At 47.8% G+C, this 15000-nt stretch overlaps 1 protein-coding gene across 2 annotated transcripts in view; it reads left to right on the top strand.

Moving 5' to 3' along the window:
* Window positions 1-4340: 4340 nt before the first annotated feature.
* LOC121698386 overlaps window positions 4341-15000 on the top strand; it is an 11366-nt gene continuing 706 nt past the window's right edge. Inside the window, exons 1-11 of one of the 2 annotated variants that reach the window (XM_042080445.1) lie at window positions 4341-7620; window positions 9106-9207; window positions 10835-10874; window positions 11265-11410; window positions 11710-11736; window positions 12248-12334; window positions 12437-12622; window positions 12901-13080; window positions 13453-13665; window positions 13870-13989; window positions 14115-14255. In XM_042080445.1, coding sequence (XP_041936379.1) covers window positions 4363-7620; window positions 9106-9207; window positions 10835-10874; window positions 11265-11410; window positions 11710-11736; window positions 12248-12334; window positions 12437-12622; window positions 12901-13080; window positions 13453-13665; window positions 13870-13989; window positions 14115-14255 — 4500 coding nt within the window. In that variant the 5' untranslated portion in view covers window positions 4341-4362. The remainder of the gene's footprint in view (window positions 7621-9105; window positions 9208-10834; window positions 10875-11264; window positions 11411-11709; window positions 11737-12247; window positions 12335-12436; window positions 12623-12900; window positions 13081-13452; window positions 13666-13869; window positions 13990-14114; window positions 14256-15000) is intronic. The other variant, XM_042080446.1, reaches the window with a different exon arrangement.

Here is a 15000-nt window from a genome sequence, read left to right as displayed (position 1 = left end):
GAAAGTGAACTATGGTAGCATGGTAGCCAGCTTCTGAGTGGAATAGCCTACACAGTTGCCAAATCACAGTGTTGGCTAAAAGTTTTCAGCAAAAGGCAAAATCCTGGAAAATATTCGGTGATGCAATACCACTGTTTTGAAAATTGGATGGGTTGAAGGCTAGGCCTATTCCACCCATGAAGCCTATTCTGCTGACTTCTTCCTTTGTGAATTTCTAATCTACAATTCCTAAATTATTGTTTGTCTGGCAGTTGGCATGCTGACACCTTCCACAACATAGGGTTTATATTCTAGAAGTAAATGTTAATCTTCCACTTGCTTCCCCAGAGATCCTCCCTAAGTTGCTATAGTAACGTGTTTGGTTGTGTGGAAGGCAGAACAGGTGTGAAACTGTTGGATAGAACTTGTGAAGGCAGCCACAAAACAGGCCTTTGCAAGACATTGTGTGTGAAAAAGCTATATATTCCCCTTTTTAATAATATAGTTTTGTTAAAGGTGCCATGTGTAATGTCTGCCAAAAAATAGAGAGAGAGAGAGAGAGAGAGAGAGAGAGAGGTTCTCTTCATGCATTCCAAAGTTGTGCCATTTGGAAGTTCTATTTTAGGAAGGAAGAACCTCAGAACATTGTGTTACCCCACAACACACACATACACGCAAACCTACACACACACACACACACACACACACACACACACACACACACAAACCTACACACACACACACACACACACACACACACACACACACACACACACACACAAACCTACACACACACACAAACCTACACACACACACACACACACACACACACACACACACACACACACACACACAAACCTACACACACACACATTCTCTCTCGTGATGTCGTCCACTGTGTGTGTGTGTGTGTGTGTGTGATAGCCAGATGTGATCAGAGAAGAACTTGGCTTTTCACACTGGGCAGAACCTGGACAACATCATGAGAGGGTGAAAGTTTGGTTCACATTACTAGCAAAAGTAATTGATCCCATGAGGGAAATTTGGTCTCTGCATTTATCCCAATCCGTGAATTAGTGAAACACACTCAGCACACAGTGAACACACAGTGAGGTGAAGCACACACTAATCCCGGCGTAGTGAGCTGCCTGCATCACCAGCAGCGCTCGGGGAGCAGTGAGGGGTTAGGTGCCTTGCTCAAGGGCACTTCATATATTCCCCTTTTTAAGAATATAGTTTTGTTAAAGGTGCCATGTGTAATGTCTGCCAAAAAATCAATTCATAGTCCACATTCCATAAAAGATGGAGCAGTATACCTCCAGAAAGTGAGTTGGTCTACCCTAGAGTAACAACCGAGACACGTGTATTGCAGTTTGGCTGGCGGTTATGTTGCCCGCATACCGCCTCCCATGGCCGAAACTGGTGTTATGACACCTGTCGGGCTGTGGCTAGTAATTTAGCATGCTAATTCAGGTTGATATCTCTGCAGCACTATACCTTGTCATTTTTTTAATGACACCATCGCCCTTATTTCTTCTCATTCTTTTGATGCGTGTAGCTCATTTTTTGGATATTTTTACCTCAATTCTTACACATGGCACCTTTAAGGGCATTACATGACATGACAGAGTTCTTTTAAACTCGAACAAGGGCAGGTGATTCTTAACCCAGAGTCAACAGCCGTGTTTGTGTGTGAGTGTGTGTGTTTGTGTTCATGTGTATGTGGATAGGGTGGGGCTGGTTGTTTGTAAGGGGCAGCTTTGCGCTTTGTGTGTAATCCGGTCTGATGTCACCGGCTGGGGAGGCGGGCGCGTGCGCTTAATCTAATCCCTGAGCGTTGACCGGAGATCCGCAAGCACCAAAGAAAATGAGGACCCGCTGACACACTTTCCTGGCCCGCAGCACCGACAGGTAAGCGAGACTCCTCCGGTGCGGCTCCCTGCGCAAACGTATCCCGTTAGTGAACTGTGTTGTAGTTTACTTACATAAAATGAGAAACAGAATGAAGTAATGTAGGCTAGACACTGTGAACCCGGCGAACCCAACCCGTTAATCCTCGTCAAACTACACTTGCGCACCTGATAGATATTACCGGGTGCTGTGCGTCAGCAGAAGGCCTGTAACGTTTTGACAGGTGATTTGATCAAACGTGTCATATTTGTCGTTGTGAACAAAGGATTGTAGTGATTAGTGGGCTACTACTTCTGCCAAACCATCACTCCATTTTGAAGTGGATAAACAAAGCGATGTTTGTTTTCTGGAACGAATGTATTGATTTTGGGAAATAAAGACAAGAAATTGCTACAATTTCCAACTATGCTACTGGCTCTTACAGTAAACTTGCTAACGTTACAAACGAAAGATATTTGTCTAGTGTTGTGTTCGTTTTATGTTTACTAGTTTTGTGTTCCCGCTGCATTATGACTTGATATAAATCCATAGTAACACACATATTATCATCTAATGTTGTGATAGACCTTTGCATCAACCTGTGTTCTATTCGATATTCCAGTTTTGTATTTCAATTTGCTATTTATGGCCTGCAGGCCTCACTGACCTGAGCTGATGCAAGTCAGAAAGGGGAAGATTCTATTGGGGAACGGTTCCAGTGGGGGCATAGAAGGAAAGAGAGGGAGTAATAATAATAATAATAGCCTAATAATAATAACTTGGACTTATATAGCGCCTTTCATGGTACCCAAGGTCGCTTAACAATGGGGGGGGGGGGGGGGGGGGTTAGGGGTCAAAGGACTTGGTGAAAAGAAATGTTTTGAGGTGCTTTTTGAACATGGGCAGGGACGGGGCAGAGCGGACATGGAGTGGTAGACTGTTCCAGAGTGTGGGAGCGTTGACAGAGAAAGCCCTGTCCCCAAAAGTCGGGGGGTGGCCAGCAGGTCCTTGTCAGAGGACCGCAGGGAGCGTGACTGAGTGTAGGGGTGGAGGAGATCTGTGAGGTATTGTGTTGAGAGTATGGAGAGATTTGTAGGTGAGCAGGAGGATCTTGTAGGCGATGCGTGACTTGACTGGCAACCAGTGGAGCTCTTGGAGAAAGGGAGTGATATGCTTAAGGGAGTAAGGGTGTTCTAAAGTTGAATTCAACGCATGGGTGTTCTAAAGTTGAATCAAAGACTCAAATTGTTATAAAAAATTGTAAAATTTGTTTTGTGTGTTCAGATGCCCTGTGTTAACAAAGTCAAGGAGCCTCATGGTAGTCAGAATAAGTGAACAATATTTTTGAGAGAAAAGAATTGTCAATCAGTCACATTTGACCGATTGACTTGTAGCTGCTGTATCAAACGCTGTTTATCTCTCTCTCTCTCTCTCTCTCTCTCTTTCGTTCTCTCTCTCCCTCTCTCTCTCTCTCTCTCTCTCTCTCTGTGTGTGTGTAAGCTGAGAGAGTGGTAGGAGGTTAAACCACGGATCTCTAGAATCTGACAGATGGGCATTTAGATTCCCTCATGAGGAGCAAAGCCATGAGACACCCATCTGCTTACACATATACTCAACATGCACACACACACACACACACACACACACACACACACACACACACACACACACACACTCAACATGTATGCACTATGCACAAACACACTCACACAGATACGGCACCTCATGCACACTCAGACATGCACGCGCACACACACACACACACACACACACACACACACACACACACACACACACACACATACACATATGTACTATGCATACACACACTCACACAGACATGACTCACGGATGCACACACACACACACACTCATGTATGCATACACACATGCATTCACAGATATTACTCTTCACACACAACCTGTGTACTCTGTGATGCTGTGTGTGCATATAGGAAAGCATGTATTTTTGTGTTTGTATGCGCCTGTGCGTGATGGTGACGTTGTGTGTGTAATGATGATGTGTGTTCCTGTGTGTTGATAAGTGTGTGTGTGTGTGTGTTTGTGTGTGTGTGTGTCCGTCCTTCCTTAGGGCTGACAGTGATGAGCCACAGACCCGGGTCCCAGCGGGGCCCCCTAGTGGAGGGTGTGGGCAGAGCTTCGGCCCCTGCTGCACAGATGCATGCTGGGAAGTCAGGAGAGGTCGGCCGCAGGCGATGGAGGCCCTGTCAGCTGAACCTCCTAGAGCAGCAGAACCTCCTCCAGGACAACCCGTTTCCCCACCAGAACCAGAACCAGAACCAGAACCAACCACACCAACAACACCACCCTCATCAGGCCCTCAGCCATCTCCAGCAGCACCTCCCCCCACACCATACCCCCCCACAGAGGCACCTGCCACCCCACCCTCCCCCACAGCAGCTCCTTCACCCAACGCCCTCCCCCCACGCCCACCCACAGCAGCGCTGGCACCATACACCTGCCTCCAGACAAATGCCCAGGGAAGCGCCACATGCAGAACATGGATCAGGCCTTGCCCACTCCGGGAGACAGGCCGAGGGAACCAATCAGCTACCAGGGAGGGTTCACCTGCAGGGAGAGAGAGCCTATCGGCAGGGAGAAATAGAGAGTCAGCTGGGAGTGAGAACCAATCAGCTGGGAGAGAGAGTTCACTTACAGAGAGAGAGAACCAATCAGCTTCCTAAAAGGATCCTTCATTTGGGAGTGGGGTCCAAGCAACAGGGAGATCGATCTAGCCAACAGGGGGAGAAGGCCAATCACATGATCCACCAGCTAGAAGAGGCAGACTGTTATCCAGGAGAGATGATCCACCAGCTAAATAATGCAACCATGATCCACCAGCTACGTGATAAATTCAATCAGCAGGTAGAGAACCTTCAGCTGACAGAACAAGTCAGACAATACAAAGAGCCATCCAATCAGCCAGGTGATGGGATCAACCAGCTGGGAGAGACAGCCAGTCAGAATGCAAAGAGTATCCCTCATCATCATCCTCATCAGCCCAACTGGAGAGTGTGCCGCTCTGCAGCTCACAGTCCTGAGGAGCCCTTCCTAATCCCAGAGGCCCCACGCACACCTGCAGACCAGACCAGGGTCCTAGAGCCCACCAGAGTCCTCCCCTCTCCTATCCACGGCCAACAGAGACAAGACCAGTGCCACTCAGACCAGTCCACTAGTGAGCAGAGCCTGTCAGAACAGGCCACAAGGGAGAAGACCCAATCAGAACATGCCATGATTGAGCAGAGCCAATCAGAACAGGTCACAAGGGAGCATAGCCAATCAGAACTTGCCATGATTGAGCAGAGCCAATCAGAACAGGTCACAAGGGAGCAGAGCCAATCAGAGCACAGTGCGATGGAACAGGTCCAATCCCAGCATGCTGTGAGGGTACAGAGCCAATCAGAGCATAGTGATGGGGTCCAGTGCCAGATCCTCGTGGATGAAAGCCTGAACCAATCAGAGCACAGTGAAAGGAACCAATCAGAGTGTGTCAGATGTCAGAACCCATCAGAGTGTGTCAGAGGTCAGAGCCAATCGGAGTTGGAGAGAGATCAGAACCAATCAGAGTGTGATAGAGGTCAGAGCCAATGGGAGAGAAGAGAGCACCTTAGAGAGACGCAGGTGAAGACTCAATGGGAGGAGCCAGATGCATACGAGAGGAGAGGTGGAGACCAAGAGAGCACAGACACACACCAGGAAAGACCTCAGCAGCAGCTGGAGAGACCGCAACAGCAGCAGGAGGAGTTTATGATGGACAGAGTCCCAGGAGAGAGAGAAAAGGAGGAGCAGTTTACGATGGACAGATTCCCAGGACAGAGAGAAAGGGAGGAGAAGTTTATGATGGACAGAGTGTCTAGAGAGAGAGACGGGACTAATGTCCCCCAGTCACTCAACCAGTACACAGGGGACATGAGCCAAAGCCCCTCCCATCCCAACTTTCAGAGCACTCATTGGCAGAGAGATGGGATGTGGGTGGAGACTGGAGCCCAAGCCATGCCTCTGGCCACTCAGAACTACCAATCACAGGGCTTCCTCCAGGCCCCACCTCCCTGTAAGTCCCACCATCCTGAGAAGACTCAGCCTGGAGCTCCTCCCTCCTGGCCTCAGCTCCACCATCAGGCCACACCTACTCCTCTCACAACACCAATCAGCAAACAGGCCACACCTACGGCTCCCACTCATTTCACTATACCAATCAACAATCAGGCCACACCCACTCCTCTCAGCACACCAATCAGCAATCAGGCCACACCCACTCCCCTCACTATATCAATCAGCAATCAGGCCACACCCACTCCCTTCACTATACCAATCAGCAATCAGGCCACACCCACTCCTCTCACTACAACAATTAGCAATCAGACCACACCCACTCCTCTCCCTATACCAATCAGCCGACAGGGCACACCCACTCCTCTCCCTATACCAATCAGCCGGCAGGGCACACCCACTCCTCTCCCTATACCAATCAGCCAGCAGGGCATACCCACTCCTCTCCCTATACCAATCAGCCAGCAGGGCACACTCACTGTCACCACAACAATTAGCAATCAGGCCACACCCACTCCTGTCACCACACCTCCTTACCTTAATACAGAGGTCACACACATTCAAACCACACCCCCTAACCAGCCCCCACCCACTCAAGTCACACCCACTTATTCAACACCCACTAATGCCCCCACACTCCTTCTCCTGCGGCAGGCATCTGTGGGCTCCCGCCTGCACCACTATCATGAACAGTCGGACAGTGAGAGTGACGGTGAGGCTGGCCAATGGGATGGGACTTCCCCCATCACGGAGGAAGAGGAGCCTCTAGCCAATCAGAATGCTCTGATGGAAGAGACTGCTGGGATGGAGCCAGTTACTCCCAATCAGACTGCAGGGGTGCAGTCTGGTCTGTCCAATTACAGTGTGGGGATTGAATCTCTTCCTTCTCATCAGGGTACAGAGGAGGAATCTGTTCTGCCCAATCAGGCTGCAGGTATGGAACATGTTCTGTCCAACCAAAGTGTAAGGGTGGAGTCTGTACTGCCCAATCCGAGTACTGGAGTGGAGTGTGTTCTGTCCAACCAGACTGTAGGGGTGGAGTCTGTCAGAGACAGTGGAAATGTTGTCTCTCAGGCCATCAAGGACATCAGAGAGGCCATCGAGGAGGTGAAGCAGAGGGCCGTGCGATCCCCGTATACCCCTGACCTCCCCTCTGAACCAGTGTGGGTGATGAGACCCCCCTCCCCCAAAATTGACAAAACTTCCCTCTACCACTGCAACTCCCAATCAGACAGCAACCTGCTGTTCCACTCTCAGTCCCCCAACCAATCAGACAAAAACTTGCTGTTCCACTGTCTGCCCCCCACCCAATCTGAGAGCAACCTGCTGTTCCACTGTCAGCCCCCTACCCAATCAGACAAAAACCTGCTGTTCCACTGTCAGCCCCCAACCCAATCAGACAGCAACCTGCTGTTCGACTGTCAGTCACCCACCCAATCAGAGAAAAACTTGCTGTACCACTGTCAGCCACCCTTCCAATCAGACAACAACCTGTTGTTCCACTCTCAGCCACCCGCCAAATCAGACAACAGCCTCTTGTACCACTGCAACCCCCAATCAGAAGACAATCTACTGTACCGCTGTCAGCCAACCACCCAATCACACACCAGCTCCCCCTATCACCGCCCCCCACTTTCACATGCCGATGCCAGCGCCCTGCTACAGTGCCTGCAGGAAGAGGTTAGTAGCTCTGCTGTAGTTAGAGGTCAGAGAGGTCAGTAGTTCTGCTGTAATTAGAGGTCAAAGAGGTCAGTACCTCTGCTGTATTTAGAGGTCAGAGAGGTCAGTAGCTCTGCTATATTTAGAGGTCAGTAGTTCTGCTGTAATTAGAGATCAATAGCTCTGCTGTATTTAGAGGTCAGAGAGGTCAGTAGTTCTGCAGTGATTAGATGTCAGTAGCTCTGCTGTAATTAGATGTCAGAGATGTCAGTAGTTCTGCTGTATTTTGAGGTCATTAGCATTGCTGTCTGTGTATCACCTCACAGCTGATTCCTGATGTCAAAGTAACACTGGAGACTTCTGTCTGCAAACTCAGGGCCCGTCCACACGGAGACGCTTTTTAGGTTAAACGCAGAGGTTTTGCTTCGTCTTGGCCGAGCGTCCAAACGAATCCTGTAAACACACTGCCCGAAACCGCACTTTTCTGAAACCTGGTCCCAGAGTGGAGAAATCTGAAACCGTGGCCCGTTTGAATTCGTTTAGACAGCGAAACCGCACATCCTGCTTGCGTATCGATGATGTCATCGCCACACCTCAGCTGCCCTGGACTTGCACTTATAGTATTGCCTAACAATACTAGTTTTCATACATGACATTACCTACGATTACACTCCGTAAGATAAATATCACAACTGGTGCTGCGCAGCGCCGATAGCTTATGACTTGGTGGACTGAACACTGTTTTTTCCCGGTGTTTTTTAATGCATTCTAGCTACTGTCAGTGACGTGAGAGAACTTAAGTTATTAGGAAAGTGCGGTGTAAGTTTAGGCTACATTAATTTGTGCGTAGTGCCAGTGTCATTCATTTATTTTACATGTCTTACAACATATATACATGCATTCACAGTCGAGTGAAATCAGATATAAGCATACAAAGACGCTTAGAACTCACGCTAAGCCGATGGTAGCACACTGAATGCAAATGCGCGATTTGATTTGATGCAGGCAAACGTATTGTTACTAACGAAGGTTTTATAGCAATATTATAAATGTGGCGACAGAATAGCCTAGAACTTGGGTAAGCCTTGCGTTTAGTAGCCTAATTGCGGTGATAACTAATGTGAATCACGGACTATACTACAACCAAAGGACAAATAATGGATGGGACTGCACCCTTCACAAACCGTAAAATAAAGTTTATTAGTTTTACAGTTGACTACAGTTGACAGTTCACCATCAGTCCACACAAACAATTCTGGTTTCCTTGCACTAGCCATTTCGTCGTAGCCTATTCTGTCTGTTTGTAAAGCGCAAGTTTTGGTCAATTTCTGTAAAGAAACAGTGCCACCTATAGGCCTGGGGTATGAAGTAACGTGTTGAGTCGTGTTGAGATGGATCCGTTTGGACGCAAATATTCTTGATGCGGTTTCAGGGAAGACGGAGGAAAAAAAGATCGGTTTGGTACGTGTGGACTAGCCCTCAGTAACGCCCCGCTTCTCTCCTTAGCACCCAATCCCAGAAGCCTTTGCTCCGTTGGGGAAGGAGAGCTTGAACCCACGGCAGCTCTGTGATGTGACTGACAGCTCACCAGTCCATTATGAAGAGGAGGTGAGTGGTGAGCACACATACCCACACATACCCACACACACAGACACACATGCACACCCACACACACACACACAGACTCACCGACACAGACACACACGCGTGCGCACACACACAGAGCATATGACAAGTCGAGTGCAGATTTTTCCTTCGTAGTGACTTGCGAGGCGGCTACATTGAACACATTTTGTGTCATCTCATAAGTGTAGCCAAATCACACATTGTTTTGAAAAGAGAATTAGCGAGGTGGAGAATCATGATGACGGGTGAAACAGAGAAGAGTGCAGACATCATTAGTTCTTCTAATATGTCACTGATGAGGTACAGTTAATTTGCCAGTTTGAAAGTAGCCTAGATCTAGTTCATAGCAACAAGTGGAAGGTGCCTGTGGAGGAGAGAATCTGTGTGCGAGAGAGCAGTCAAGCCGAGAAATCTTTTGGAGTGTTTCAAAGCTGAGGTTTACATTATTTAAACATCCATTTTTATTGGTCTTCCCAGATGTTTTCAAAAGCATACGTCAAGTGGCTTTGAGCATAATTTTTCCGATAATTTGTTTTTTGTCATTTGATCAGCGCTGGGGGGTGGTGGTGTGTGTGTGTGTGTGTGTGGGGGGGGGAGGGGGGGTTGTCATTTTCTCAACACTGTTTTTGGTAGTTCACTATTTTATGTCGACAACACCACTCGTCAACAACACACAGCTCATCATCACTTAGGTGCCGTTTACACGACGCCGGTTTTTGTGAAACCGGTGAGGTTTTGTTAACGGTTACGCCTTGCGTGTACACGACGCTGGCATTTTAGGAGACTGAAACCGATAGCTTTTGAAACCGGCTTCCGAAGTGGGAACTTTTGAAACCGCCAGCTAACTTTCGCCGTGTAGACGCCTGTAGGTGCGAAGTAGCGATCCGTCTTAACGTAGCAAAACGGAAGAGACGCCATTTTTAGATGAGATAGGCTTATGCAATGCGTAGGCTAAGCATTTGAAATTTCACATAGCAGTCACATACCTTGAAAATGAACTTTATTAGTTTAACAGTTGAATTGAAAACCGAATTGTCTGTAGTCTCCTTATTTCATGCGACTGCTTAACCAGAGCCCTTATTAGACATTCTCTGGCTTAACAAACTGTTTCAACAATGTTTTCTTCTACGCGATTCACGCAAAATTATCGTGAAGCTTCTGCACAGCGGCGGCATCGACTGGTCTGGCATATGCACTACAGCACATTTAGCCGGTTACACCTCTGTGTGTACACGCAAGGTTTTTTCTTGCTGGTGTTAAAGCGGTAAGAGTAAATTCACCCGGCGGTTTCGTGTAAACGGCCCCTTATTTTCCTTATTTTCAGCCTTATTTTCATCCAGGCAAATCCCTACGCACACACTCACACACAAACACATGCACACACACACACACACACACACACACACACACACACACACACACACACACACACACACACACACACACACACACAGATCAAGAGTCCCTTATAAGGAAGTGAGTGATTTATGAAAAAAACACACACACACACACACATACACACACACACACACATAGCTGATCTGACACACACATGTTTCTGTAAAGAGCATGTAATCCATAAAGTAATGCTGACCTGCTTTCTTCTCAGCCGCCCAGGAGTCTGGCCTCCTTGCCATCATTCGTAGACGGTAAGTTTCTGACCTCTTTCAGCTCTGAGCGGTGGAGGCCGGCCGTATTTTCATCCCCTGACCTCTAGTGTAGTTTCATCTCTGACCTCTAATTCTGACCTAGTTTCAGCTATTTAGTAGTTTCAGAAATCGAGTGTATTTTCTGAAATCTAGAGTAGTTTCAGCTCTAGAGTAGTTTCAGCTCTGAGCTCAAGAGTAGTTTCAGCTCTAGAGTAGTTTCAGCTCTGAGCTCAAGAGTAGTTTCAGCTCTAGAGTAGTTTCAGCTCTGAGCTCTAAAGTACTTTTAGCTCTGACATTTATTGTATGTGTGTGTGTGTATGTGTGTGTGTGATGTTTCTCTGGGTTTGTGGCTGTGGTTGCGTATGTGCATGTGTGTGTGTGTGTGTCCAGTGCCGGGTCCGTGTGACCCAGTGGACCTGATAGACGGGGTTCTGTTTGCTGCTGTGTATCTGGGCTGCACCCAGCTGCTGTCTGAGCGGAACCCCAGTAAGAACTCCCGCATGCAGCAGGCCCAAGAGGCCATGAGCCGCGTTAGGGTAAGAACAACTACCCCCAACACTCTCACCCCTTTATCCAGACAGGGTAAGAACCCCTTTACCCCTTTATCCAGACAGGGTAAGAACAACTACCCCCAACAGTCTTACCCCTTTACCCCTTTATCCAGTCAGGGTAAGAACAACTACCCCCAACACTCATGCCCCTTTACCCCTTTATCCAGTCAGGGTAAGAACAACTACCCCCTTTACCCCCAGCATAATATGCTAACTGCGCAAGGAAGATGGTAAGATGGTTGACCTGCTGTTGTCTACCTGTCTCTGTTGTTCTCTGCTAGCAGAATGCTCAAGGAAGAAGTAGAAAAAAGGTTAAGTATACATCTCTTTTCACCTGCCTGCTTCTCTCTCCTTACATCTCAGTGTACTTCTCTGTCCCAAACATCTCCAGAATATTCCGTCACCTCCACAACACTTCTCTGCTCATGTGGAGTTATTGATTATATAGATACTTTAATGTAAATATGGAGTTATTGATCATACACTTTAGTGTGAATATGGAGTTTCCCTGCAGCCATTAGTCCTGTCTTCTTATTGGTCCTCTCATTGGTCCTGAGGTGACATCCTTTCCTCTCCCCTCTTCTCATTGGTCCTGTGATGATGTCCTGTACTCTCATTGGTCTTGTGTTGACGTCCTCTCTTCTCATTGGTCCTGTGGTGATGTCCTATACTATCATTGGTCCTGTGTTGACGTCCTCTTCTCTCATTGGTCCTGTGGTGCCGATGTCCTGACGTTTCATTGGTCCTCTCATTGGTCCTGTGGTGCTGATGTCCTGTTGTTTCATTGGTCCTCTGGTAACATCCTCTCCTCTCATTGGTCAGGCGGTGGCTGGTGACCCAGCAGCGATGGTAGAAGTGGATCTCTTCCTCTCCACTCAGAGGATCAAAGTATTGAACACCGAAACTCAGGTACTCTTACTCCTCCCACACACACACACACACACACACACACACACACACACAAGCACACGGACATGCACACACACTCACACAAATTTGCTGTGTGTTTAGGGGGTCATGTTGGACCAGCCCCTGCGCACCGTCTCCTACATCGCAGACATCGGGGACACAGTGGTGCTGATGGCGCGGCGGAAGATGATTCGCTCCCGAAGTGCTCAGGACCAGCTAGACTCTAACCACACCCCTGACTGCAAGAGGCACTACCGGATGATCTGCCATGTTTTCCAATCAGAGGATGTAAGTGTGTGTGTGTTTGTGTGTGTGTGTGTGTGTGTGTGTGTGTGTGTGTGTGTGTGTGTGTGTATGTGTTTGTATGTGTGTGTGTGTTTGTGTGTGTGTGTTTGTATGTGTGTGTGTGTGTGTGTGCGCGTGCATGTATTAACACAGTGTGTCAAAGCTATACACTCTTGAGATATGTAAATCCCTTCTGTAACAAATGTGATTGGTAGGTTCAAATAAAGAATTCATATTGTGTGTTAATGTGTGTTAACACATGTGTATGTATGTTTGCATAGGCTCAGCTGATAGCTCAGGCGATTGGCCAGACGTTTACTGTGGCGTATCAGGAGTTCCTGAGAGCCAATGGCATTGACCCCGAGGATCTGAGTCAGCGAGAGTATAGCGAACTGCTCAACACTCAGGACATGTACAACGACGACCTCATTCACTTCTCAAAGTCCGAAAACTGCAGAGACGTATGTGCACACATAAGGCCCTTTCGCACTGTAGGAACTTGCAATTCTTAGAACATACACACACAGATACACTCACACACACACACACACACACACACACACACACACACACACACACACACACACACACACACACACACACACACACACACACACACACACACACACACACACACACACACACTCTATATATGTACAATGATATGTACAAGGACCTAATTAACTTCACTTCACTTCACACACACATACACACATCAGCCTGGTGGGGCTACCCCTCAACACATGCCATCAAGGTCCACACTCACACACTCACACAGATCTAAATGTAACAGTTTTGTGTTTGTGTGTGTCTGTGTGTGTATAATTGAGCAGGTGTACATTGAGAAGCAGAAGGGGGAGATTCTGGGCGTGGTCATCGTGGAGTCCGGATGGGGTTCCATCCTCCCAACGGTCATCATCGCTAGCATGATGCAGTCTGGGCCCGCGGTGCGGTCTGGACGACTCAACATTGGAGACCAGATTATGATCGTCAACGGAACCAGCCTGGTGGGGCTACCCCTCAACACCTGCCAGAGCATCATCAAGGTACACACACACACACTCACAAACACATACACACACAAACACACACACGCACACACACCAGCCTGGTGGGTCTACCCCTCAACACCTGCCAGAGCATCACACACACACACACCAGCCTGGTAGGGCTACCCCTCAACACCTGCCAGAGCATCGTCAAGGTACACACACACACACACTCACTTTAATAGCCCATTCTCCTCTCAGGGTTTGAAGAGCCAGTCCCGAGTCAAGATGAACATCGTCAGGTGCCCCCCCGTCACCATGGTGCTGATCCGAAGGCCGGACCTCCGCTATCAGCTGGGATTCAGCGTGCAAAACGGCATTGTGGGTATTCATCATGAGGACATGTATTTGTGTGTGTGTGTGTTTCAACTCAGCAATGATGTTGTGAGGTTGTAAATATTTGGCGTTTGCGGTGATCATGTGACCCCCCCCCCCCCCCTTTACAGATCTGCAGCCTGATGCGAGGAGGCATCGCCGAGAGGGGCGGTGTCCGGGTTGGACATCGCATCATCGAGATCGATAGCCAGAGTGTGGTGGCCACACCCCACGAGAAGATTGTTTACATCCTGTCCAACGCTGTTGGCGAGGTAAACACAAACGCACACACACACATACAGGCCTGTGCATGAAAGAGAATGCCATCTTTTATAAGAATATACACCCCCTAATAAATATCCCCTAGCCTAAAGGGTCATTCATACCGACAACAATAACTACAACGATAACGGCAAAAAGGTTTTGTCCTAGCCAACATGAATGACAACATCCACACATAGATGACATAAAGAATGATATTGTTAGGGTTCACTATCAGAGCTATTTTGAGAACTATAAAAAGCTGACAGCCAATCGGAATCCATCACATTTTAGCCTTCACATTCATCAACACAAAGACTTTCCTTATCATTGGTCAGAGTTCCATTATCAGCATTATAGTTGGCCCCACAAGGCTTCCGTTTTAACATTCCATATGTTATCTTAATGCAGAGGAAGTAGATTGGGAACCAAATAGAACGTTCAAGCATTGTTTTTGTTTTTATTGTTGAAAGGGTCTATATCGTTATAGTTATCTTGCTAGTTATCGTTCCTGATGTGAACGGCCCTTTACCCTGACCCTGCTAAAACAGACTAGAGCCTAACCCTAACCCTGACCGAAAAATGAATTCACCTTTGGCTGTAGAAACAGAAATAAAGGTGTAGGCCTAGAACCTTTACATCACCAAAACAGTATAAACTTCCCGGTAGCTAAACCATTAAACCACCTTGTCAAGTAACCATTGGTTAGCTCCTGTTGTCACTCGACTGAATACACATGAATGACCATACAGTAAG

The sequence above is a fragment of the Alosa sapidissima genome, chromosome 23, assembly GCF_018492685.1.
Source record: "Alosa sapidissima isolate fAloSap1 chromosome 23, fAloSap1.pri, whole genome shotgun sequence".
Lineage (NCBI taxonomy): Eukaryota > Metazoa > Chordata > Actinopteri > Clupeiformes > Clupeidae > Alosa > Alosa sapidissima.
This window is presented reverse-complemented; position numbering and strand designations above follow the sequence as displayed.